Consider the following 27,286-nt stretch of genomic DNA (forward strand, 5'->3'; position numbering starts at 1 on the left):
TGTCAGTTTTTTATAGAAATTAATAAAAAATATCATTTATTAACAAGTACAGTGATCGAGTAAGTGAAAATATTCACAAAGTAAAATATTTTAACACCGGTAAAGAATATCTACACCGCCGGCAGCGTTATTTTTACACCAGGGAATTTTTTTTACCATCGATACAGAATATTTACATCAGCGGTGGCGTTATTTTCACACCGCTTTCGTTTATTGAAATTTAACACCGCCGATTTTAACACCTGCACCGCTTGGACTCACTCTGATGATTTTTTCAGTGTATAAAAAATATTAATGATTGATGTTATGAGTAATGAAGTTGTCTATATTTTAAAAAAACGTTACTTTTAACATTCGTAATTCTTTGAATGCTCAATTGATAAGATCTACAAAAGTTTTTTAAAAATATCTTCGTAATTACACATTTTATATAAAAAATGAATATCACCTTTTTTGTCAAGAATTTAATTTCCTACAAAATTGCTTCTATATAATTTTTTCCTTTAATTTCCATATTTTATGAAATATTTAAAAAATACCGCGATTGTATGGAAAAATTACTTTGATCGTCCTGAGGCACGTATTTTTTTTTACTTAAAAATAAAAAAACCAAATCCTCCACGTATTTTTTTACTAAAAAGAAGCTTTTTATGAGACATCTGAAAAATTTAATTTTTAACGACCACCCTAAGAAACATTTTTTAAAAGCGTTGATAATAAAGCCATCTATTTAATCGACAGATAATTCTAGCACGGTAAAAATACCGTATTTTTCCATGTAACTTAACAATTGTCAAATTTTTTTTTCTGTCATGTCAGTAAGTGGTTTGTATTCATCATGGCTTCCGCGGGTTAGAAATCAATTGAATTAAATTTATAAATCTTATGTTTATTGCACTTAAATTCTCTATAATATAACCAATACGATTGTTAATTGACCTAATTTAAATATTTTTATTGTATTGAGCCTTCACCAGTGATAATAATTGAACCAATGTAATTATTGTATTTAACTTTTTTTTTTACATTACTTTATTTTTTGTTTTTTCATTTTCTATTTCATTAAATAATTATAATAACAATCACGATAAGTTACAATAATAATAATTTTTAATTTATTTAAATTACAGAATGAATTCCTGTGAAGAATCAGAATCATCTGTCTGTGATACTCTAGATCTTAGTGGTCAAGGGCTTAAAAAGTTAAGTCGTTGTCCATCAGACGCAGACATTAGTACTTTAATCGTTGACGATAATGAACTTCAGAGACTTGACAATCTCGATACTTACCACAGAATTACAAAGGTTTTTAAAAATTTTAATTATTTTAAACTCTAATAAACTATTTTATATGTAATTAGATAATAATTACTTATTACTTATTAATTCTAATTATAAATAATTTTATTTTAGCTCTCTATTGTACGTAATCAGCTTTTACGAATGTATGGAGTGTCAAAATTACATAATTTAGTCACACTAAATTTAGCTAACAATGGAATTTTAACAATTGAAGGCATTAAAGACATGCCAAATTTAACAACTTTGTGTTTGGCTGGAAATAATATAAAAGTATACATATCATTTGATAACATTCTTAGATTATACCCCCCACCCACCTTTTAATTTTAAAAAATATTAAATGCAGTAGAACTGTCACATGTTTGAAAAAAAAATACTAACAGTAGTTGTCAATTAAGAGTTGAACGAAATTTGTTAAATAAATTTCAGTACTTCTTCATGTCAATTTTATAATTCAAATATTTAAATTTTTTAGGCTGAAATTTATTCAACAAATTTTTTTAACTCCTAATTGATAACAAATGTAAGTAATTTTTTTTAAAATCTGTCTTTCAGCAAAATTAGAACTCCGTTGCCTTTTTTTCAATTGATGCTTTGATTTGTTGTTAATTAATTAATGAAATTTAAATACAATTATCTCAGACTATGATTTTCTGGTGTATTTTTTCCCACTAAATACGAATCTAATGTCAGAATTGGGGTTCAAACTGCAAATATTCGAGAAAAACCCAAAACGATAAAAATCACGATTTAGTCATTTTTCCCGCATTATTATGACTCGGTTTTTGTTTATTTATTCTCTGTGGTATCCAACCGTAATTTGCAATTGCACAGGTTGATTACCCATTAAGTCTCATTTAGGACTCACGCAGTAGAAATCCACTGCATAGGTCATTTGAAGACAAAAAGGTAAAATAATATCGAAATCTATAAGAACACACTGAGGGAACAATTTATCAGATATTAATAAAATTTATCAGTATTGAGTAAACAGTTTACTTAAATTGTTTCCAAGTAAACCATTAACGTTTGTATGAAATATTGATAAACAGTTTATCAAATATTAATAAATATGGACACAAATATAAAAATTGGAAATAATTTTTCCAAGTGCCATTTTTTTAATTATTCTTCCGTAGCACTTTATTTTTCATCTTTAATTATTATTTAAATAAACATGAAAACAATTTATTAACTGTAAAAGGTCTATCAGGCAGTATGTTAGGTGAGAGGATACGACGTTTGAATCCTGTACAAATTTCACATATCAAATATTAATAAACTTATACTAAATATTGATCAGCGGCCTATCAAATGTTAAAATAGATTTAGTAATATTCAGCCGATGTAAAATATCAATATTTAATATATGTAGACTAATATTTAATAACTATAGTCAAATATTTAATACATATAATTTATCAAATGTTAGTAAATTTTATTTTCAGTGCATTATCGTCATACCGAAAACACTACTATATCATGATTTTTTGAGTTTTTCTCGAATATTTGCAGTTTGATCCCCGATTCTGACTTCAGATTCGTGTTCAACGGTAAAATAAACGCCAGAAAATCACAGTCTGACACCCAGCACACACCACCTTTTTTTCTATGAACCGGTGATATTTTTAAAAAGAGGGGGGAGGGCACTGTCTAAGAATACCCTGAACTTTATCAATTAATATAACATAAAAACTAACATAAATTTATTAAATTATTTATAATTTTTATATTTCAGTCTATTGAACATTTGCATTCTAATACAAAATTACAACATTTGGATTTATCTGAGAATAGTATCAGTCATATTTCCGATATTTCTTATTTAAGAAATTTAAAAGTATGAATTTTTACATATATCTCTAATTATTTCGTTGAATTAATTTATTCTGATTAATAAATTTATTTTAGGAATTATTCTTACACAATAATCGCATTATAACACTACGACAGTCTGAAAGATACTTGCCAACATGCTTGGAGACTCTAACATTGGCAAATAACAATATTACAGATTTAAATGAGATGTCACATCTCAGTGGATTGACAAGTCTTATTAATTTTTCTATTGCTAATAATCCTTGTGTTAGTGCTACAGGTAATAGTATGTATCCTTTTTTTTTTTATTAAACTTTTCAAATGCAATAATTATAAATAGCCACTCACTAATAATAGATTTGCAGCAAATATTTAGTTAATAGCTTAGGTAAAATAATTATAATTATTTAATTAAAATATTCTTAGACATGCATAATAGATAATATTTCTTAACTAAATAGTTTATAGTGGTTTTGACTATCGTCCATTTGTCATAAATTGGTGTATGAGTCTAAAATCAATCGATGGATATGCTGTTGATCCAATTGAAAGGTAAAGTCAATATAAATCATTATAAATTTATTCTTTCACTTATTTAGTTACATGCACTATAGATAATAAAAAAAGAATTATCGTTTAATAATTTATAAAGTTTTTTATTAGACGTATTGATTCAAGTCTACGTTATAGTACTTTGGTTCCGATGACGGGTTTTCTCCGCTCATCAAGCGAAATATTGTTCTACATTTTGAAAAAAAGTTCCTGAGAAGTTGGAGCTTTTAATTTTTAATTCTGAGTACTTTCAATTGGATTTAAAAGATTTACGTTTAAAATACATATCAGTTAAATTACGTTTTTTTAATATTTTAATACTCAACCGCTTTTAAGGGGGGGAAGGAGTCTGAGATACAAAAAAAAAAAAAAAGAGGACATTGTGATTTTTTTTTTCAGAGTATCTTCTTTATTAAAAGTCTTAAAATTTGTGACATTATTAAGTATCATTCCAAGAATATTCTGCTAAATTTTCATAAAAAAATATTGAAAAATAAGCCAGTGGTAGTGGGGAGAGACAAGTGGCCAAAAAAAAAAAAAGTTTTTATGCCGTAGGCAGGATAACTCATGACTGCTTCATCTGAAATAAAACCAAAAAGATTTCTTTAGTACATAAGTTTATTTTGGATTTGAACGAAGGAATAAACAAAATATTCATTTTTGAATTTTTGGTAGTGAAATCAAAAGACTGATTTTTGCCCAAAATTCTTCCTTTGGTTTAATTAAAAAATAAGAAGCTATTGAAAAAAAAAATCCTTCGTTCAAATCTAAGATAAACTTATGTACTGAAGAAATTGTTTTGGTTTTTTGATTTCCGGTTAGGCTGTCATGAGTTATCCTGCTTACGGGATGGAGATTTTTTTTTGAGGTGACTCGGTTTTCCCCTCTACCACTGGCTTATTTTTCAATATTTTTTTATGAAAAATTAGCAAAATATTCTTGGAATAATGCTTAATAATGTCACAAATTTTAAGAATTTTAATAAGGAAGGTACTCTGAAAAAAAAAAATCACAAAAATATCCTTTTTTTTTGTATCTCATGTCCCTTTTCCCCCTTAGTGACATCGAAGTGCTATTTGTTGCCATTTATGGAAATTTTAATGTTCTTCAAAAATAGCCATGGCCTTTATTGATACTCAAGCTGTTTTATTTGTATTCATTACTGAAGTCAATTTTTCTATGAAATTGACCTTTTTTGCTTGCCGAGCTTAAAGTAATAAAGACACTCAAATTTTATTCTTCCGAAAAAAGTCCTATACTTAAGTCAAACTTCATACTTTATGAGTTACAGATATAATAGTTCCAAAAATAAAATGTCTTGCTTAAAAAACAAATACAGTTATGATTTTTTTATTTCTTAAATTATTAAAATATCTGTAACTTGTAAACTATGGGCTTTAATTTTTTGACTCATAGGAAATTTTTTTAAGAGGATAGAATTTTATACAAATTTCTCTTCAACATTTTAGTGTTCCTTCATTAGTTCACACTTAGTAAGCAATAAAAAAGCCAATTTAAAGAATAAAAGTGATTTATTTTTTTTTTAAATGAGAAACCTTTTGAATTAAATCAGAAATATTTAAAATTCAAAATTAAGAGCTCCGATTAGGCAATAATTTTTTTTTCTACATGTAGAATAATATTTTGCTTGATGAGTGAAAAAAAACCTTCACCGAAACATTGCACCCTAATGTTATATTTATCATAAATATAATTTTTATGTCAATTAATACGATTAATAAAAAAATTTATAAATAACTACATTTTATTTATTAAAACAAATTTCAATAATAAATTTAACAACCTGATCCATTCAGTTTAAAAGCTGAATGGCTTTATTCTCAAGGACGAGGGAGACAATTTCGTGTTGGTGAGCATTTATTACTTACTCAATATTTAGCATCAGTTTGTCCATTATCGGGTGAATGTCTCGAAAATGAAACTGACAGAAAACTTAGATTAATATTGAGTAAAGCACAGCATCACCAGCAACAACTCAATCAACAAACCGATACCAGTAATGTTCACGGTATGACACCATCACCAGCTGCTAGACGAAGACTAGGTCCTAATCGTACCAGTTCACCAAGACGTCCAAGTAAGTTTATTATTATTTAAATTATTATTTCTTTGACAAAAAAGAAAATTTAAAAAAAAAAAATAGTACGATAAGATTTTAAAATAAGTAGACATGGGATTGATTACTGAGTCGTCGTTTGGTTCTCGTTTCTTTTTAAATGACCGTTAACATGGTGGCCACATTTCTGAAAAACCTGGAAATGTCAGGGAATTATAAATATACTGGAAAAATTATGGAAAAGTCAGGGAATTTTTTCACAAAGCTGAAAAATTTTTACTTTCTTTTTTTTTTGACTGAAAAAACCCGATACATTTTTTTTTCTGTTAAAACTATTCAAAAAGTGGCGCGGCGCGAATGCGATTGTAATACAATTTTGAAAAAAAAATTAGTAGAAATTGATTCCAGTAGCGAAAAAATGAAGCAGTTAAAATTAAAAAGGCTGTTAAAAAAAAAAAGTCTTACTAGAAACCAATCGTCAGGATCTTCAAGTTATTAACCTGCATATTGACAAGTTAAAAAACCAAAAACATTAAAAGTATACATAAGTATTGAACTAATAAGTTCCACAATATTTATTATTCGCGTACTTGATTAATATTTTATTAATATTCTATAAAACATTTTTATTTATGAAATTTATTCTAGTGAAAATGAAAAATTTATTTATATTTTATTATGGAGTAAGTTATATAAAAACATAGATTTAAAATAAAGAATAAAAAATTATTCATTTAATAAATGAAAAAAAATCTATGAACATTGACAAACAATAAAATAAAGTTTCATTTAGCGACAATGATTGATTATTCATTAAACTGACTTATGCCATTTTAGTTTGAATTAAATAAATATTTCCAATGATTTAATATTATTACATATGGTCAGGGAATTTTTAAATTATTTGACTGGAATACCTGGAAAAGTCAGGAAATTTCAGTTTCTAAAATCTGTGGTCACCATGATTAAGAGCGTGAGTTAAATGAAATAACGTCCAGTAATCACACATATAATTTTCTTCAATAGCACCCATTTTTGTATACCACGAAGATAAATACTTACAATCAGCAAAATTATACAAGTCAAAATACTGCGTCTGCCCGTCACGATGCAAAGGTATTTTGGAGATTAAAGTCGATCTTTTTTTTTTTTTATTTTTCATATATTATTTAAAAATAAAAATCAATATAATCCCTTTAATAAATTTTTATTCTGCTGAAATAATGTAGGAGTTAAGACCCTGTTGCTTATTTCGGCTTTTAGACTTAATAAAAAATTTATTTAGATTAATTGAGTGTAAATAAATAATTAAATAGTTACAAAATAGTATGATTATTTTAATTTATTTAAATAAATGTATTTAGGCATAAAATAAATTATAATTTGCAAGCTTCGGCTGAGGGTACTAGCGATATTTATCTTACATGCATACCAATAAATTATAAAATAAAATAAAAGATAATATTTTAAATCCTCAAATAGCTTCTATTTCATTAGGTTCATCATGTAATTCCATACGACTGAGATCACCAGATCGAATGGTAGCAAGTTGTCATACTGAAACTATGTTATCATCTTGTCATGGAACTTTAGCTGATAATCATGAACTACTGATGACTCAAAGTCTTGATCCCAATATGTTGTGCAATACATTTAATAATAAATCAAAAGAATCTGGGTTGAAAGATATTGAAGGTAAGTTTTATTTTATGAGTAAAAAAATTTTCCTGATAATCAAGCTGGTAGTAAATTGACTTGAATCTACTGCCGCAACTTGTCGTCAAGTTTAATGCAAGTTTATGTACGCATAAGATGACATCAATTTGCTGATGTTTTTAAATTTGATGCAAGCAACAGTAATAAAAACTTTCTGTGCCAACTTGTCAACTTGTCAACAGATTGCCGCAGTATATTGACTAGGGTGCTCGTTCAAAATTCAATTTTCTCAGGCGCCCTATAAAAAGCTTCTTTTTAGTGAAAAAGTACCTGGGGAATTTGGTTTTTTCTTTTTAAGTAAAAAGAACACGTGCCTCAGGACGATCAAAGTTCATTTTTCGATACAATTGCGGTTTTTTTTAAATATCTACAGTACAGATAAAAGGAAAAAATAATAAGAACAATTTTGTAGGAAATTAAATTCTTGACAAAAAAGGTCATGTTCATTTTTTTTATAAAATTGATGTCAATTTTCGATAAAAATTGAAGCCGAAAATTATTGTTCAGACAATATTTTAATGTTCGTATCCATACTTAATAATAACGATTAAATTCGTAGGAAATAGCACTAGGGTATAAATGAATTACTTTAAATAAATTGGACATTTCGTCATTTATTTATGACTTCCTCAGCAACTAAAATTAAAACACAAAGATAATTTGTAAGCAACCACATGACAATTGTAGTAATGACATATAATAGCTTAGATTGTATACCTTATTTATATAATTCAATTGTCTAATACATAGAAACTATAAAGAATGACCTTATATATTAAAATTATTGCCATAATCTGACTCATTTTCATTGTAAAAGTTTGACTTCAAACTAATTATTGTTAATTTAACTCCAATATTTCACAATTCAGATTTATGCTCTATGCAATTTATTTAAAGTAATTCATTTATACCCGTCCTATTTCCTACGGATTTAATCATTATTGTCCAGAGTTGCCGTCAATTTGATCGCAACTAACTGACACCTACCCTCGATGAGAAACTTTTGCCATCAAGGTTTCTTTTATCAACGTTTTTTTTTCTTTTTAAATAGAAACTTCAAGTCCTCTACAAGCAGCAACGAAACTAGTACCTGTACCAGAATCATTGATGAGCCCAGACTTTCGTCCACCTTCTGGTCTATCACGAATTCTTCCAAAGACTCCACCAAGTCGACTTAATTCACCAATACAGAGCATTGTACCTGTAAAAATTAACAACGAAAGTAACACTAAACCTGTTTCAATCAGCAATACCTCAAACACAATCACTGCTAAAAGTAGTGTAGGAGTATTAAAAGGAAATGCATTAATGAAAAGTAATTCAGCGTCGAACTGTATTGGAGGAAAAACAAATATTGGTAAACCCGTTACGACAAATACAAACGGTAAATGTCCACAAGCTGTTAAAATAAATAATTATGTACAAAGTAAAACAATGACACCAAAGAGAAGTGCTAGAAATTCACCAAATTTACCTCGAAGTGTAAATAAAATAAAAACAACAGATAAAATAAAAAGTAATGATTTACAAAAAAATAAAGTAACAGGTTACGACAATATAACAGTAAGTAGTGATGAAGACAGTGAAGTTTGTCAAGTTAAATTAAATAATATAAGACATAGAGCCATTCAAAGACGTCAAGAGGATACAAATAAAGCTGAAGATGAAGCTGAAAAAGCAGCAGTATGTATTCAAAGAATGTGGCGGGGTTATCATACACGTAATTTAAATAAAAAAGCAACAAATGTTTTAAAAACAATTGAAATGATGAGAACTAATAAATATATTCAAAAACTATCAACTGATATGGAGGCAACACGCACAGCACTTGAGAGTGAGCATAAGTTACAATTACTTCAGATGCAGGCAATAAATGCATTGTGGAAAAAGGTCGTTAGTTTACAGCCGGGCGCTAATGAAATAAATAGTGGACAGAAAAATACAGACATCGTTACTAATTTAGCACAGACTTGTAATTTATTACACAGTCAAGTTCAACAATTACAAGATTCAATGACTGAAATAAAACGCTGTATGTCAAGTATGCAAACAAAAGTCGTATTAGTTGATAATGGTGTTGGTACACAAACGGAAATTTCAGCAGTACACACTCCAGCTGGTGAAGAAAACACATTCCCGTATGCTAAACCACTGATTCGACCTCAGTCATTGTCTATTCAACAGACAATCCATGAAAATACTGAAAGTAAATCCTTTGCAACAAATCTTGTTGATAGTGTTCTTAAAAAAGTATCGCAGTCAACAGATACGACAGATGATGAAGTTAATACAGATATACTTAATTCAAATTCAAATCCTGAATTATTGTCGACTGATCATCCGGAAATGTTTAAAAGTTGTGAAGAAATAGTTGAAGATGAATTCAAAGAAATGGATGGTGATTTTGAAAAAGTTATTGAGATTACAAATATTTGTGAGGAAACGATTTGTAAAGAGTTACACAACTTTATTGAAAATGAAAATGGTCAGCAGAGTGTTGCTGAAAGTGACAAAGAAAATTAATGATAAATTTTTAAAAATACTCATAATTATTTTATTATTTTAAAATTTAAAAATAAAGTCTGAACGTAAGTATATTTTACGAAATAATAGTCTATCGATAGTCACTGTAAATATAATATGAGAGGAGTAATTACTCGTTAAAATAACAATAATTATTTTAAATAAATGAATAGACAAACAAAAAGACATGACAATTAACAGTGGAATTAAACAAGTATGTCAAAAATTTTTTTTGAAGATTCAAAAAAAGTGACTTAAATATTCGCCTTTTCAAGATATTTGAATATAATTATGCGTAATTAATAAAAAAAAAAAAAAGTATGTTATTTAATCTAGTCCAAGTTTCTTGCTACATGATTGATATTAATATTCATTGAAATTGTTTTAAGAGTATTATATGAGATTTAATTAGGATAAATAATTGGTGTGATTAATAGTTAACGATAGGACTTGATTGTTTTTTGCTGTTGAAGCTATAATGCATAAAATATGTAATTAATTAGAGCTGTAATAGCAAAATTAATTTTACTTTTTCATGAAATAATCATTTTAAGGGGTAGCTGGTCTGAGTTACAAAAAAAAAAGGATATTTTTATGATTCTTTTTTTCAGAGTATCTTTATTAAAATTCTTAAAATTTGTGACATTATTAAGCAACATTCCAAGAATATTCTGCTAAATTTTCATAAAAAAATATTGAAAAATAAGCCAGTGGTAGTGGGGAGAGACAAGTCGCCAAAAAAAAAAAAAAGTTTTTATGCCGTAGGCAGGATAACTCATGACTGCCTCATCTGAAATTAAAAACCAAAAAGATTTCTTTAGTACATAAGTTTATTTTGGATTTGAAAGAAGGAATAATCAAAATATTCATTTTTAGTAAAGATGCAATCAAAAAACTTTGATTTTTTCCAAAAATTCTTCCTTTTGTTTAATTAAAAAATAAGTAGTTTTTAAAAAAAAAATTCTTCTTTCAAATTAATGATAAACTTATGTACCAAAGAAATTTTTTTGGTTTTTTGATTTCAGACGAAGCAGCCATGAGTTATCCTGCCTACGGCATAGATACTTTTTTTTAAATGACTCGTCTCTCCCCTTTACCATCGGTTTATTTGTTAATATTTTTTTATGAAAATTTAGCAAAATATTCTTGGAATCTTGCTTAATAATGTTACAAATTTAAAGAATTTTAATAAAGAAGATACTCTGAAAAAAAATATCCTCTTTTTTTGTATCTCAGATCAGCTTCCCTCCTTAATAATTGAAATACGACAAAATTTAAGAAAATTTATAATCTGGACAACTTGAGATAAAAAAGTTTACATTATTTATTATTACTAGACAGTTCTGATTAAAAAGCTATTTGAATTATTTAATTTTCATCAAACCAAATAATTAAGTTAGTAAATATTTTAATTAAATAAACTTACAAGTATTTCAAAATTTATACAAAAATAAGTTTAAGTTCAAGTTAATTTGAAAAAATTATTATTTATTTATTTATTTTGAATTGTCATTAAAGAGGGTAAAAATAAGTAATTAAAATAAAATTAATTATTAATAAATCGTATATTTCTGCTCAATTAATGTTCATGCATAACATTCGTATGGTAATGAATATTATAAGATTTTTAATGTACGAATTTTTGCATTCAAATAATTCATTTGATAGCTAAATTAAACTTAACAATTACATGTGTACTTTTTTTTATTTTTTAGTTTAAAAAATTATGATAAATTTTAATTAAAAGTAAACAAAATATAAAAAATGTTGAGTTTTGTGTTATTGTTAAAAAAAATACTGTTGAGTACTAGATGACATTATAAATTATTTTTTTAAGTTTACTATGCACTGGGATTTTTTTTATATTACATTAGTATAAAAGAATGGTACATCTGTAATTTATCATACTAGTTTTAGTAATAAATTATTCTCCAAACATTAAATGTATAAAGTTGTAACATTTATTAGTAAGTAAAACACATTAAAAATAGCTTATTTATTAATTATAAATTACCATTTTAATATAATCATAAAATATATATATATTAAGCTTTAGACCGTACACAAGTAAAACATAAAATAGAAATGAAATTTTTCACAAACTGAGTCAATTCATAATTTTTAAATAAAGAAATAGATAAAAATTTAATTGTTTATTATTTAATTTAAATTAAGTCCATTAATAAAATTTATTATTTAAATATTTCATTTAATTTGAAAATAATTAAATCTGTTAACAATAAAATTATCCTGTAATTAAGAATTTTTTAAAATTATGAACAACTAAAAAAATGACTTCCCATAATAATATGTACATTTTTTTGAGCCAATATAATTATCTAAAACTACATTAAATTTATGAATTATTCCTAATATATATTGGCGGTATTTAATTGATAAATATTTATATAAAAATATTTAACAACGATATATCCTACATGACAATCTTACCCGAGCCTGATCACTGGTACACTAACTGTCTACGTCTTTATGTAACTATGGATCTTACTGCAGACACTGGTACAAAGTTTTAGTTTACTCGAAGAGCTCGAAAATATATTCACAACAATGTTTTAGAGCTTAAGGAGCGGAAAGTTTTAGGGCTGGCCCGCAGGGTCAACCGATAGACAGATTTTTTTTGAGGTGACTCGTCTCTCCCCACTACCACTGGTTTATTTTTCAATATTTTTTTATAAAAATTGAGCAAAATATTCTTGGAATCATGCTTAATAATGTCACAAATTTCAAAAATTTTAATAACAGAGGTACTCAGAAAAAAAAAATCATAAAAATATTTTTTTTTGTACCCCGACCCTTTTGCCCCCGTAGAAAAATACTTAGTGTTATGTTGTACTTTAAGAATTGTGCAAGAATACTAAAGATATTTTGTTCAAGGTATATGGGTACAGTGACTTGAGCTAATCTTGCTCCAGAAATTTAATTGCTTGCATATACTAACGCATATCTTGCGCCTGAATTGCTCAAGAAGTGTCATATTACACTATCTATCTTACTTCTGCCTCAGTCACTTTATCCCCTTTATTGTCATACTTTACAAGATTCTGGAGTGAAGTGACACAGATAGCAGAGATATATAGACAGTGTAACAAGATACTTGAGCAGATCTGTAGCAAAATATGCATTAGTGTCTACACGTGATTTTTGATGCGACTCGCTCAAGATGCGTGAAAGTAATTTTACTAACACATCTTAAACAAGACATTAAAGATATCTTCAATGTTCTTTTGTACAATATCATGTCCAAGTTCTGTAACAATTGTCTTAGAATCTTGAATTAATATTTTGTGACAGATCGATACGTACGTAAAGACGTAGGCACCTAGGGGACTTCCGCCAGATACTGTTATAAAAATAGTTCGACTATTACAACATTGTCTTGTGTACGTCATCTTGACAAAGTTTATGTAGTATCTGTCAAAAGATTCTTGTGACCAGTACCTTGGTCAGCAACTCGGAATGAAAATTGTTACATGGATATTGTCCCTGAATATATTTTTGATTATAAAATCTGAATTAAATTTTTTATCGAAACATACGTTTAAATGTTTTTTTTTCATGATTTAAATATAATGAAATAGATTTATTAATTTTATCAATTTCACGTGAAATTTCAGCATTATCAGGATCAAAAGATTGTAATTGTTTCAAATCAGCTAACCCAGTTTCGTAATCGTTTAAACCGATGTACGCTTGACTTCGTCGAAAAAGAGCTTTATTATTAGTTTTATCCACAGATAATACCTAAATTTATTAATTAATAAATCAGTTAATTTAGAAACAAATAGATATTGATAAAATTAATATAAAAAAAACTTACCATATTACAAAGATCTAGAGCTTCGCGATATTTTAATAACTTCAATTTTGTAACAGCTTGATTCAACATTATTGATATTCGTATGTTAGATAAAATTAATTGTAAATCTTCTGGGGGATTATTTTGCATTAGCCAATTGTAATATCCTAGTGCTTTTTTATATTTTCTCTCGGCTTTTGTATAATTTTTTTTACCATAATAATTATTACCAGAATTTTTTATTTTTTCAATTGCGTCTTTCACATAATTGTGCTATAAAAAAAAGTTGACAAATAGATGAATTGTATGTAGATGGAATCGTAAGAAAATGTACAGTAAAAATAATTAAATTAAGGGAGAAATGGGTCTGAGATACACAAAAAAAAAAAATCATATTTTTGTGATTTTTTTTTTCAGAGTAACTTCGTTATTAAAATTCTTAAAATTTATGACATTATAAAGCATCATTCCAAGAATATTCTGCTAAATTTTCATAAAAAAATATTGAAAAATAAGCCAGTGGTAGAGGGGAGAGCCGAATCACTTTAAAAAAAAAGTTTCCATGCAGTAGGCAGGATAACTCATGACTGCTGCATCTGATATCAAAAAACCAAAAAGATTTCTTTAGTACATAAGTTTATCTTAAATTTGAACGAAGGATTTTTTTTTTAATAATTACTTATTTTTAAATTAAACAAAAGGAACAATTTTTGGCAAAAATCAAAGTTTTTTGATTGCAGCTTTATCAAAAATTCAAAAATAAATATTTTGTTTATCCCTTTGTTCAAATCCAAGATAAATTTATGTACTAAAGAAATTTATTTGGTTTTTTTGATTTCAGATGAGGCAGTCATGAGTTATTCTGCCTACGGCATGGAGATTATTTTTTTTCAAAATGGCTCGTCTCTCCCCGCTACCACTGGCTTATTTTTCAATATTTTTTTATGAAAATTTAGCAGAATATTCTTGAAATGAGACTTAATGATGTCACAAGTTTTAAAGATTTTTATACAGAAGGTACTCCGAAATAAAAAAATCACAAAATTATGCTCTTTTTTTTATATCTCGGACTCGGAGTCGTTGATTTATGATTCTATCATCAACTGTAGGATAGAAATTGTAATGAATGTGAAACTAATCTTTTTAAATATTTAAATATCGAGATATCAAATGCCTTCATCTCTTGTTTTATAGAAACACGACTCGAATCAGTCAGTCATTTAATGACAACAAAACAGCGAACATTCTGTATTTTAATAAACTACCTCTCTTTTACCTTTGTTTTATTGCTGTGATTGTGGTGTTATTATTGCTAATTTAAGTGTGTTGTTATTGTAATATAAGTGATATTTATTTATAAGTTCTGATATATTATAATATAATGATTAATGATAAAAATAGTTGTAGTAAATCTTCAACAGAGTAACTTAAGCAGATAAGCGATTTCCGTGAACACCTTCATGACCTGAAGTCTAAACTCATGATACGGCATGAGACCCAGACTTTGACAATGTTCGCTTGGGTAACCCGAGACACGACATCAAACGATGTATAATTTTGTAATGAAGGAATTTCAAGAACAGACAGCCGACTAATATCTAAGAGTCCGGACTTCTGCTTAGTGACCGACTGACTTTAATTTCAATGTTTTATTTAAGGATATACTCAAATTCATTATAATTTTGTATTATTTCAATTTAAAACCCTTCAAATAAAATTAAAAAATTGTAAAAGTTGAACAGCAGATATTACCGGAAGTCTATCGACTTTCCAATCATGTTCGTCATGGCAATAATTAATTAAATAAATTTTCATTAAGTCAGAATGTTACAATAAGTTACTTTAATTTATCATTATTATTTGTGTAATTATTGTCATATTAATTTAATTATTTTCACTGTCCAATATTTTTTTCTTTGACTTAAACAATAAAATATTTTTAATTGAAAACATATTAATAGTAAACTTACGTCGACATTCAATGGATCTGTTTTCAGAGCATAATCCCAATCTTCTGGAAACGGTGGAAAAATATCTAAAGTTCCATCATTTTCTTCAATTCCCCAATTCTCGCCTTGTTTTATTTCACCACAATCGATTATTTTTGATACCTCAAAATTTATTTAAATTACTTTTAAAAAATAAACTGTTGTATTTTATAAAAATATTTTAATTACTTGCAGTGGTTTATCTTTTACAATAGGACCTTCACTGATTTCTTGTACAATACCCATTCCTCTCAAGACTTTGCCAAATACAACATTAGTATTGTCTAAATGACCGCTAATTTCAGTTGTAATAATAAATTGTGAATTATTTGTGTGTGGTTTCCCTTTATTAACTGTACTAAGAAGTCCTTTTGTTGAGTGTTTCATTTTAAAATTTTCATCTTCAAAATGTGGACCATAAATACTTTCACCACCAGTGCCATCAAAGTTTATTATATCACCTCCCTGTATCATAAATTGAGGTACAACTGAAATTAAAAATTAATAATTAGTTCGTTTGTCTGAACATAAATATAAAGAGATTATTAAAAATTTAAATAAAATATCAAAAAATGATATTTATATTATTGGCATTAATTTTAGGAGTAATTTTATAACTTATTAGTAAAATCTAATAGATAGATAGATAGAAAATTTTACTTGGCCATGGAATCGAAGCTCTTTGTGGCCATCTTTTATATACATATATTTACAATGTTTGTATAATATATTTATAACGTTTCAAACATCATTTTGATTATTAAGTGACATTAAACAATATATATATACATATAACATACATATTTTAAAATTTTTAATATAATATAATGCTTAATAAATAATATCAGATGAACATACATATAAATTTTAAATTTCGGTCATTTGATCTAATAATCTCGACTGCTCTAATCTTACATTTAAATTTAATTAATTTCAATCTTATTTTAATATAATTTTAGTATATTATCCATGATTATTTTTGATCCCAATAAAATATGTGTAGCAAGCATCTCAAAATTCACTAAAAGACGGTAAATTAGTACAACTTGGTGGCAGTAAATTCTGAACCCGTATAGCCAATATTATAATAAGTTGATTATATATAAGAACAATATATATAAAAAAATCTTTTTGGTTTTTTGATTTCAGATGAAGCTGTCATGAGTTATCCTGTCTACGGTATGGAGACTTTTTTAAAGTGACTCGGCTCTTCCCACTACCACTGGCTTATTTTTAAATATTTTTTAATGAAAATTTAGCAGAACATTCTTGAAATGGTGCTTAATAATATCACAAATTTTAAGAATTTTAATAAAGAAGGTACTCTAAAAAAAAAATTACAAAAATATGCTCTTTTTTTTTTGTATCTCAGACCCCTTTCCCCCTTCAAGACTTGTCATCAATTGCTGCTGTAGTAAACTAGTCAACAAACTAGATATAATAATTATAAAAAAAAATATATAACTTACTTTTATGAAAAATAGATCCTTTATAGCACAATTTTTTACCATTTATTCCAATACCTTTTTCTCCAGTACAAAGTTGCCGAAAATTTTCCGCAGTACGTGGTGTAACATGTTTAAATAATTCAATTATTATTCGCCCAACTATAATCAAAAAATCATAATAATAATAATAATAATATTTATATAAAAAAATAATTACTAGTATAATCAACTAATTACTTTTCTCATTATCAATTGCTATGTCAAGAAAAACAATAGGATTTTTCTTGTAATCTTCCGTACTTAAATTTGTCGAAAAATTTTCCATTTTTGTTTAAAAAATATGTATGTATTTATTAACAATGCACTATTGTTTATAAATATTATAAAATGTAGTACGTTTGTGTCTTGTTTAAAAAATATAAATATTGCGGACAAAAATTTTATTATTGTATGACATTCAAAACACTGTTGATATTATTACTTATTACAATGTATAACACTAATTAATATAAAGTTATATTTATAAAACTAATTAATGTATAATTTATATAAATGTCATTGTTTATAATATTGTTATATAAATAGTTATAATTTCTGTAAATGTATATAGGTACATGTAGACGTAAAAGGTTAGCCGGTATGGCTGGTATACATATGTAATATATATGTTACTATATATATGTTTAAGCATCACCCGAGATATTGTTTTTTGGAGTATATATTTAGAAGAATACATATTTGTTTTTGTTCTTAAAGAACATTAAAAGAATTTATTTATTTTGAAAATAAAATGTTTAGTAAATAAATTAAAAATTATAAAATAAAAAGTAAAAATTAAAAGAATATATATTTTCAAGTTTTGATGTTGAATTGGAAATGGAAAAATATAATTATCGCCACGTAGGTAAATAATTCTAGGAAAATATTTAAAGAAAAATAATTATTTATTCAAAAAGTAAGTAAATAAAAAAGTTGATAATTTTTAAATTAAATACCAATAATGAAAGATTACTTTTTTTGTTTTTTAGCAAAAATCAATATAAATATTTCATGGTGGTGTGAATGACAGCTAGAAATTGTATATAAAATTTATGATAAATAAATATATTAATGTTTTAATTAAACGATACAAGGTAATTTGAAAGAATAATACTCTAGTTAGCCGACATCTAATAATTTTTTTATTTTTTTTTTAAACAATAAACAAGCAACCTGCAATCACTACGTGACAGCCCAAATATCACTACTAATTTTATAAAATATTCAGAAGAAAATGATTTCTTGCTTCAACAAATTTTATTTGCACCAAGAAATTTTATGCATCATAAATTCAATACAAAAGTTTTCTTGGGGTCAGAAAAGATTATTTTGATCAAGAAATGATTCCTTGCACCAAAAAATATTTTCTAGTTCTAAATAACTGTTTGGTTTTAATTCACAATGCGAAAAATTTCTTGGAGTAAGTAATAATTTTCTTTAGGCGAATAAAGATTTTTTGTGTCAATGAATCCTTTTTTTTTCTATGCACACTTTTTTGGCTTTGAGAAGCTTCTTAAAACCGAATGGAAATATAAAACTTTGTCATTTTGGAATGAGTAAAGCGATATAAATAATATAGTATGTATTTAGTGACATTCAGTCATATTTAGCAACAGAATAATTAGATTATTAATTTATTTAAAGAAAATAATTACGATCGTATTTTTTCTCGCGTAATTTAAATGTAATTCGAATGATACAGATAAATCGATTTTTCTCAATGATTGATCATAAAAAAGTATTGAAACTATGAAAAGGCCCAAATTCAAGTCAAAACCTTTCTAATGATACCAAATTTAATAATATTAACCAATTCTATCATACAGATATGCCGGGAACAAAATTTTCTTTATTCTCTTAATAATATAAATTATAAAAAAAATAAAATTTGCAAAAATTGCTCCTATAGTTTTTATAAAATCCTACATGTGCATATTTTTATTTTTTATTTTTTTGTAATTGATTTGTTGAAAAAAAAAATCCAAAAATTTTTAATTGTCTGCTAACTTTAAAATAATGTAAATAAAATAATTATTTATTTAATTTGAATTTAATAATTGACAGATGACGAAACCACTTTTGATGAGTTTTGATTTCGATCATACAATAATTGATAAAAATAGCGATATTGTTATTCGTGAATTGCTTCCAAATGAATATGCAGAGACTATTAAAAAATTGTATAAGTCATGCGATGGTTGGACAATGCTGATGAAAAATATATTTGAATTATTATACAGCAATAAAATAACTAAAGATGAAATAAACAATACAATAAATAGTATTCCTGCTGTACAAGGATTTGAAGAGCTTTTAAAAAATTTAAATTCAAATAACTGTGAAGTTATTATTATCAGCGATTCAAATTCTGTATTTATAGAAAATTGGTTAAAATATAGACAATTAGATCATACTGTTAATAAAATATTTACAAATCCTGCTTGGTTTGATGACAAGGGTTTATTAAATATTGAACCGTATCATCAACAAAATTGGTGTACCTTAAGTGAAAAAAATTTATGCAAAGGGTATATTTTAGAAAATTATATTAAAGAAAGAATTGAAATTGGAGTAAGTTTTGATAAAATCGCATATGCTGGAGATGGTAAAAATGATTTATGTCCAATTTTAAAATTATCTGATAAAGATATTGCATTTCCTCGACAAGACTATCCAATAATAAAACTATTGAATGCTCCAGACACTAAAAAAAATGTTAAAGCCCAAGTCATTCCATGGAAAACTGGTACCGACATTTGGAATGCACTTGTTAGTAAAATTAATCTATAAATATACAATGCTTTTTATTAATTAATATTTATTATAAATTAAGTAATAAATAGTATTCGATTCTCAGACAATAAAGTATCAATCTAATTAAATAATTTAGTACAAAAACTTAATTATTATTATAATTTTTGTTAATTATTTATTGCATAATTTTAAGTTTAATAGTTAAATTTATTTTGTGTCTTAATTATTCAACCATAGGGGAGAATTACCGCTTTTTTACTACTTTCGGTCCAGTTGTGAACACTCGAAAAATTTATATAAAATAATTTAAAAGACGCAATTATATAATTAATTTTTCAAATATATGGAGAGATAATTCTACCACACTGTTATAATGGAAATTTTATTTTATACTTTTTGATTAATTAAAATAAAATATTAAATGATCAAAAATGGAGTAGCGACATCTAATCTATCATTCCTTTTTTTCTTTCCAAGTAGCATAGAAATAACTTTAAGATGCCATAAAATTTTCTGCAAAAGGACAAGATAAATTTTGTTTTACTTCAAAGCCAAATTTGTTTATACGAATAGGACGTACTGATCCTAGGAGTCATGGAAAATTCAATTTCGTTTTCTCGCTTTAAAAAAATCATTTCAATTATGATCCTGAGGTTAGCAGACAGTTAACAATTTAGAAATTTTTTTTTAGCAGAATTTAAAAAAATTCATATTCGGAAAATTTATAAAACTACAGACACAATTTTTTAAAAATATTTTGATTTTTACAATTTATCGTTCTTGGACGATTGTTGGATGTCAGCTAATTTCAGTATCATGTCTCAATTCACAAGTCGTTCAAATGACTTATTTGATAATTATTTGTAATTGGCATTTTGGCTCGGTTTGAGTCAAGTCATTTAGGTAGATATTGTTCTTTATGACGTTAATTTCCGATTGTTAAAAAGGGAAAGTTGTCTAAAATACAAAAAAAGAGGATATTTTTGTGATTTTTTTTTCAGAGTACGTTCTTTATTAAAATTCTTAAAATTTGTGATATTATCAAGCATCATTTCAAGAATGTTCTGCTAAATTTTCATTAAAAAATTTTAAAAAAAAGGTAGTGGTAGAGGGGAGAGCCTAGTCACCTCAAAAAAAATCTCCATGAAGATCTCCTCTCTACTAAAGAAATCTTTTTGGTTTTTTTATTTCAGTTGAAGCAGTCATAAGTTATCCTGCCTACCGCATAGAGACTTTTTTCTTTTGGGTGACTCGTCTCTCCCCTTTACCACTGGCTTGTTTTTCAATATTTTTTTATGGAAATTTAGCAGCATATTCTTGGAATGTTGCTTAATAATGTCTCAAATTTTGAAAATTTTAATAAAGAAAGTATTTTGAAAAAAAAAAAAAAAAAAAAAAAATTACAAAAATATCCTCTTTTTTTTTTTGTATCTCCACCCCTTTTCCCCCTTAACAATTTGGTGTCTTATCGATGGATCAAACACAGTCTCAAAACTGCTATCTTACAGATGAGTGTAAATGTAGCAGACATCAGACAATTTTTAAATTACATGTAACAAAATTAAACGATCAAATTGATAAAATAAAAAAAATGCATGTATTGACTTTAAAATTTTTTAAAAGTCCATTTTTTAATTTCTTTGTTAAAAAAATTTTATTTTATTATTGTTAAAGTCTAGAAATAGTCAGATGTCTGCCAACTTTACTGTCATATTTACATATGTTACAAATCTTTAATGTGGTACTTGGGGAACATACTGAAGATTTGTAATTTACGCGGTTAAAATATAAATAATTAAATTGGTCGATTTCAGTGAGAATCGATTTTGATCTCGAATCAAATATCGCGCACATGTGAACGATATTGCTGACAGCGCCCCTACCGACAATACACGAATTAATAGAGCCTGGAATTGGTGGGATCTCTGTGGTCATGGCCGGGTTTTAATGGATATCTATCGCTCCAAAAATTTTGAGGTTGGCGCATAATAGTTTGTTAGTTTAGACAATTTTATTAGTGAAATAATCGAAATTTTATCAATAATATATCTGTAAATGTTGCCATATTATCAAGTAAATAAAATTTTTTTTTCGTCTTGTAAAAAATTTTAAACGTCAAAATTTTATCTCTCTTCTAGTAATTGACTTTATTTTGTGACTCAGAAGCGGCTGTTTATCAGGTATAACGCACTAACATTATTTTATTGCTATACAACATTGTTTTTTTTATTTTTTATGATTTAAAATAAAGCATTTTTTATTTTTAATTATCTTCAGTTATATATTCACATTTTTTTTTATTTAAAAAAATATATAATAAAATTGTTCATGCTTGATGCTACGAAATCAATTTATTTTTTTAATTACTTCAAATAAATTATTATTTAAAATAATTTTTATAAAATTTTACAAACATTTAATTAAATATTATTTTTATTTTCTTAGTAATAAATTTAAATTGTTTCAGGTTAAGTAAAAGTTAATCCGTTAATTCTAAGAAAGTATAATAGGATTTACATATATAATGTATATATATATATATATTTAAAAAAATTAATAATTGTTTGATATTATTTTGTTTAGTACTAAAACAATCTAACGTCATAATTCACTAACTTGATGTCAGGCTAAACATAAATATTAAATATAATTCATTTTTTTCGTACAAAAATTTAATGACTAGTCATTAAATTTATATAATTTATTTTTATAAATAAATTATTTCATTTTATTAAATTATAAATTCAAAAATTAACCTGAAAATTTTATTTTTTAAAGTTTCAAGTTCAGTTTTCTTATGGCGATAAAAATTGGTTGCATTTTTTTTTTAAATTAGTTGACTACAGATAAAAGTTTTAAAATTTTTATGTGTAATTTTCTATTTTTAATCAACTTCAGAAAATTTTTTCAATCATTAATTATATCAATGTCATTAAGTCATTAAATAGCTGATTAAAAAAAAATATACTTAGACTGTAATAAGTTTTTTTTTTTTTTTTTTAACAGCTAAACTTATAAAAAACATTTAATTTGAACTAATTTATCAAATAAAAAGTTTTAAAATAAAATTAAGAATTGTCAATTAAATAATTAATTGTTTAGTTTCAGATAAATTGACTGCAATGGCTGATGCGAGTGATTTAGACCGACAAATAGAACAATTAAAAAAATGTGAGATAATAAAAGAAGCTGAAGTAAAAGCATTATGTGCTAAAGCAAGAGAAATTCTCATAGAAGAAAGTAATGTTCAACGAATCGATTCACCTGTTACCGTAAGTATCATACAGAATCTATCCTTCACTCACCTTAAACCCATTAAATCATAGATATAGTTGCAAGATAGATTAAAAGTTTTATTACTGAATTAAATGAGAATTCATTTTATCAATTTATTATTTTTTTTAATCAATGATACTGTATATGGGAGATCCCACGTCAAATCAGACAGTTTGAAAAATTTATATTTTTTATTTCCTTCATTTTTTTATATTTTGTAGTACAGTCGGACAAGGTTATAAGACAACGCGTTGTAAGACTCTTCTTATTAGTTTGTTAAAACTCGCTTGGAACGCTTCCTCCAACAACTCAATGAAAATTTTGCGCTGAATTCTCGCTATAAGACTAACGAACAGTACGACTAAAATTGAGATAAAATGTAACTACATATAGATTGTAGATTAAGTAATTTCGTGGTTTCATTTAATTAATTAAGGGAAAAGAACGACAAAATTCTGTTTATTTATGATTATACATAAAATAGATTCACAGTATAATAGAACAGAGTTGAAGCGAATACATGAACAAAACGCAAAACGGTGATGTCTTATAGCGAGGCTTGGGCGCAAACACTGTTAAGGACAATAGTGGAGACACCTCAATTCTAAGAATTTTTTCCCCTACAGCCCCGGACTAGTCTTATAACGAGGTCCGGCTATACCGATCAAAGAAACTCTCCCTGATAAAGTTTGAGATTTTTTGGTTGATTCGTTCGCAAATTGCACTTTTATTAGTTTTTCGCTCATAACTTTCTTGGTAATGGTCCAAATAGAAACTTTTTTTTTTAATTTTTATTTTTTCATGTGCTTTTCAGAAAAAATATTAACAAGTTTTTCAAAATATTTTTCTATGTGATTTTCAAGTTTTGAACATTGAATTTATTTTTTTTTCAAAATTCATGGATATTTTGATTTTTTTTTTAAACTTTTTCATAACAAACTACAATCTATTCCACAACTTGTAAGTCCGGTCTGATTTAAATGTTCTACATGTGCATATTTTTATTTTTTATTTTTTTGTTATTGATTTATTAAAAAAACAAAAATCCGAAAATTTTTAATTGTCTGTCAACTTCAGGATCATATATTTTTACACAGTTACTATTTTATTATTCTTATAAAAATACTTTTCTATAAAAATAAAAATAATTTTGTTAACTACATTCTGCGGCAAATTATTGAGGAATAAATTTACTTTGACATAAGATCAATAAAAAGTTGTAATCTTTCAATTATTATATTCATATTCATAATAAATCAAGTCAAAAAATTATTTTCTAAAATTTTTAAATTATCCAAAAAAAAAAGTATGATTATTTTGTTGCAAATTTCTCTACAAATATTGCGTTATCCAAAAAATTCAAAGAAACTTTTTTTGTAGGGTTTTAAATTTCCTGCAAAAAAGGTATCTTATACTTTTTTAAAAAACTGATTGGCTATTGAGTTATTTTGAGTTTAAAATTCAAAGAACTAACTACAGAAATTCGAAGTTGACATTTGTCTAGGATCTTCTGAGTCCCATTCGACCGTGAATCATTATTGTAGTCTATAAAATATTTATAGAGTGTAAATATCACTGAAAATTAATATCAACATAATCTTTATAGTATATAGTACATAAATGGATTTTTCTTTTGCAGGTGTGCGGTGATATTCACGGTCAGTTTTATGATTTAAAAGAACTTTTCAAAGTTGGTGGCGATGTGCCAGAAACAAATTATTTATTTATGGGAGATTTTGTTGACAGAGGATTTTACAGTGTTGAAACATTCCTTCTTCTTTTGGCGTTAAAAGTAAGTTATTATTATTAATAATAAATATTTTTATCCTCAGTACCTTGTCAAGCCGCTTGTCCAACTGACACTAGTCAGCAAATATACCTGCCACATTTCAATTGGCAGTAAATCCTTCATTGTGTCGCCCTTAAAAAATTGCATCTGTGGTTTTATTGATAAAACGACAATTTTGAATTTTCTTATGCTATTTCCGGTTGACATACATTTAAGAGATAAATACTAGACCGTCATACTTGCCTCCGGGTTTAATTACGATAAATTGGATCGCGTGCTAGAGGTCATAAGATCATCGAATTTAAAGTCTCTGTTTGCATTCCCCACGGATTGCTTCAATCTAGGTCGGAGTTACTGCTCTTGATATGGCACTAATTTAAATATACTGTTATTGCTAATATCTATTCTGTTAATTGTAGTTTTTTTTTTTAAGGGGGACCACTAGCATGAAATTTTGAAAAAACAATTCATTTTTTTTTTGCATATTTCAATGGTCTATATCTTCAAAAAATAACATACCATAATTTTTAGTGCACACCTCGAATAGTTTTTTTGAGTTACAGCCACCTGAAGAGCAGCCGCTTATCGGTTTTCGAAAATACATTTTTCAAAATTGCCGCAGTTATAACTCGAAGAAAAATCATCCGATCGATTTGATTTGAATTGCAGCTTCTTTAATATATGTTTCTACGTACCATGAACCTTCAGTTTTTCGATCGAATCAAAAATGTAGGTGATGGTACAGGAAATCTCTTCTAGTTTAATAAACTTTTTGGTTTTTTTGATTTCATGAACTGTGAAAGTCGCTATTACTGCAGCAGTGGTGGGACTTTTTTTTAGCTTTGGGAGATTGTGAATAACTCGCTAAATTTTGAATTTTTCAGTCCAAAATTTTTATGTTGTATTCATTATATATTCACAAATATTCATTATATATTCACATATATATCCTTAAAACGTTAAAACATTTCATGCAGTCGTTTTCTTTAAAAAAATGTCCAAAAATCATCGTTTTTTCAGGTGGTCACACTAGTGGCCCCCCTTAACGTGTGTATGGTCTCTTAAAGCTCGTAAATAGGTCAAGAAAAATAATTGTTACAATTAATTTATTAAATATTATTATTATATATAAAATTGAATCTTTTTTTTAAATTATAGGTTCGTTATCCGGATCGAATTACATTAATCCGCGGTAATCATGAATCCCGACAAATAACACAAGTATATGGATTTTATGATGAATGCCTTCGTAAATATGGTAGTATTACAGTATGGCGGTATTGCACTGAAATATTTGACTATTTATCTTTATCTGCTATAATCGATGGAAAAATATTCTGCGTACATGGCGGCCTTTCTCCAAGCATTCAAACTTTAGATCAAATACGAACAATAGACCGGAAACAAGAAGTAAGTTTTACTATAAACTATAAATAAACATATTTTTTGTTTATAATATTTAAAAAGAAGAAAGTTTATTAATAATTTGATATTAAAATTAGGTTCCTCATGATGGGCCAATGTGTGATTTGTTATGGTCTGATCCCGAAGATACTCAAGGCTGGGGAGTTTCACCTAGAGGCGCTGGTTATTTATTTGGTAGCGATGTTGTAGCACAATTTAATTCTGCAAATGATATTGATATGATATGCAGAGCTCATCAGTTGGTTATGGAAGGATATAAGTGGCATTTTAATGAAACAGTCCTTACTGTATGGTCAGCTCCTAACTACTGTTATCGGTAAAAAAAAATTTATTTATTCATTTTATTAAAATCCTTAAAATTACTTTTTATTTTATTTAATATATTTAAATATTATTGCAGATGTGGAAATGTCGCTGCTATTTTAGAATTAAATGAACATCTTCAACGAGACTTCACAATATTTGAAGCTGCGCCTCAAGAAAGTCGAGGCATACCTAGTAAAAAGCCGCAAGCAGATTATTTCTTATAAAATTTGTGTGTCGAGTCTTTAATAAAATATATTATTAAATTTATAACATTTCTCCATTATATTGCCAAGTACTTTTGGTAATAAGACCATTTAATTATTCTTCATTTAAACTATTGTATTATCATCGGAAATATCTTTTATAAGCATTAATAAAAAACCAAATATGACTTGCAGTTTAGCATTTTTTAGCGTTACTTACTTAATTTTTATATATTCAATTGATGTAGTGAGT

General features: G+C 26.4%; 4 protein-coding genes across 8 annotated transcripts; 3 read left to right on the top strand and 1 right to left on the bottom strand.

Annotated features, from left to right (window-relative positions):
• The first annotated feature begins 837 nt into the window (after positions 1-837).
• LOC103569626 (centrosomal protein of 97 kDa) lies at positions 838-11,580 on the top strand. Of its 2 annotated transcripts, none has more exons than XM_008546990.2 (9): positions 838-996; positions 1,131-1,305; positions 1,414-1,572; positions 3,041-3,142; positions 3,214-3,410; positions 3,589-3,672; positions 5,490-5,770; positions 7,232-7,444; positions 8,517-11,580. In XM_008546990.2, exons 2-9 carry the CDS (start codon positions 1,132-1,134, stop codon positions 9,986-9,988), a joined length of 2,682 nt encoding a protein of 893 aa, XP_008545212.1. In that variant the 5' UTR covers positions 838-996; position 1,131; the 3' UTR covers positions 9,989-11,580. The 2 variants fall into 2 exon arrangements, with proteins under 2 accessions (XP_008545212.1, XP_008545213.1); XM_008546991.2 differs by having other exon boundaries at positions 7,247-7,444.
• Positions 11,581-12,033: 453 nt separating this feature from the next.
• Positions 12,034-17,881, bottom strand: LOC103569627 (peptidyl-prolyl cis-trans isomerase D). The gene is made up of 6 exons (XM_008546993.2): positions 17,479-17,881; positions 17,263-17,400; positions 15,983-16,281; positions 15,776-15,916; positions 13,827-14,078; positions 12,034-13,750 (listed from the first exon to the last, which is right to left on the bottom strand). Exons 1-6 carry the CDS (start codon positions 17,564-17,566, stop codon positions 13,532-13,534), a joined length of 1,137 nt encoding a protein of 378 aa, XP_008545215.1. The 5' UTR covers positions 17,567-17,881; the 3' UTR covers positions 12,034-13,531.
• A 224-nt stretch (positions 17,882-18,105) lies between these two features.
• Positions 18,106-20,470, top strand: LOC103569628 (pyridoxal phosphate phosphatase PHOSPHO2-like). The gene is made up of 3 exons (XM_008546994.2): positions 18,106-18,196; positions 18,270-18,374; positions 19,345-20,470. The coding sequence occupies exons 2-3, from the start codon at positions 18,333-18,335 to the stop codon at positions 20,068-20,070; spliced, it is 768 nt and encodes a 255-aa protein (XP_008545216.1). The 5' UTR covers positions 18,106-18,196; positions 18,270-18,332; the 3' UTR covers positions 20,071-20,470.
• A 1,451-nt stretch (positions 20,471-21,921) lies between these two features.
• LOC103569629 (serine/threonine-protein phosphatase 4 catalytic subunit) lies at positions 21,922-27,227 on the top strand. Of its 4 annotated transcripts, none has more exons than XM_053739713.1 (7): positions 21,927-22,107; positions 22,173-22,214; positions 23,137-23,306; positions 24,950-25,102; positions 26,258-26,509; positions 26,602-26,840; positions 26,925-27,227. In XM_053739713.1, exons 3-7 carry the CDS (start codon positions 23,157-23,159, stop codon positions 27,052-27,054), a joined length of 924 nt encoding a protein of 307 aa, XP_053595688.1. In that variant the 5' UTR covers positions 21,927-22,107; positions 22,173-22,214; positions 23,137-23,156; the 3' UTR covers positions 27,055-27,227. The 4 variants fall into 4 exon arrangements, with proteins under 4 accessions (XP_053595690.1, XP_053595688.1, XP_053595687.1 ...); XM_053739714.1 differs by having other exon boundaries at positions 21,945-22,011; XM_053739715.1 differs by lacking the exon at positions 22,173-22,214 and having other exon boundaries at positions 21,922-22,011.
• The last annotated feature ends 59 nt before the right edge of the window (positions 27,228-27,286 follow it).

This window comes from Microplitis demolitor, chromosome 5 (genome assembly GCF_026212275.2).
Source record: "Microplitis demolitor isolate Queensland-Clemson2020A chromosome 5, iyMicDemo2.1a, whole genome shotgun sequence".
NCBI lineage: Eukaryota > Metazoa > Arthropoda > Insecta > Hymenoptera > Braconidae > Microplitis > Microplitis demolitor.

What these genes read in the sequence shown, in the direction of transcription:
- LOC103569627 (XM_008546993.2), bottom strand. Translation starts at nt 17,566, where the DNA reads ATGGAAAATTTTTCGACAAATTTAAGTACGGAAGATTACAAGAAAAAT. An exon ending in TAAAAGATAAACCACTGCAA is followed by an intron (nt 15,917 to 15,982) that starts GTAATTAAAATA and finishes ATAAATTTTGAG; the next exon opens with GTATCAAAAATAATCGATTG. An exon ending in CTCTAGATCTTTGTAATATG is followed by an intron (nt 13,751 to 13,826) that starts GTAAGTTTTTTT and finishes TAATAAATTTAG; the next exon opens with GTATTATCTGTGGATAAAAC.
- LOC103569629 (XM_053739715.1), top strand. Translation starts at nt 23,157, where the DNA reads ATGGCTGATGCGAGTGATTTAGACCGACAAATAGAACAATTAAAAAAA. An exon ending in GAATCGATTCACCTGTTACC is followed by an intron (nt 23,307 to 24,949) that starts GTAAGTATCATA and finishes TTTCTTTTGCAG; the next exon opens with GTGTGCGGTGATATTCACGG. An exon ending in TTCTTCTTTTGGCGTTAAAA is followed by an intron (nt 25,103 to 26,257) that starts GTAAGTTATTAT and finishes TTTAAATTATAG; the next exon opens with GTTCGTTATCCGGATCGAAT.
- LOC103569626 (XM_008546990.2), top strand. Translation starts at nt 1,132, where the DNA reads ATGAATTCCTGTGAAGAATCAGAATCATCTGTCTGTGATACTCTAGAT. An exon ending in TGGCTGGAAATAATATAAAA is followed by an intron (nt 1,573 to 3,040) that starts GTATACATATCA and finishes TTTATATTTCAG; the next exon opens with TCTATTGAACATTTGCATTC. An exon ending in AGTGCTACAGGTAATAGTAT is followed by an intron (nt 3,411 to 3,588) that starts GTATCCTTTTTT and finishes AATAGTTTATAG; the next exon opens with TGGTTTTGACTATCGTCCAT.
- LOC103569628 (XM_008546994.2), top strand. Translation starts at nt 18,333, where the DNA reads ATGATAAATAAATATATTAATGTTTTAATTAAACGATACAAG. An exon ending in TTTTAATTAAACGATACAAG is followed by an intron (nt 18,375 to 19,344) that starts GTAATTTGAAAG and finishes AATAATTGACAG; the next exon opens with ATGACGAAACCACTTTTGAT.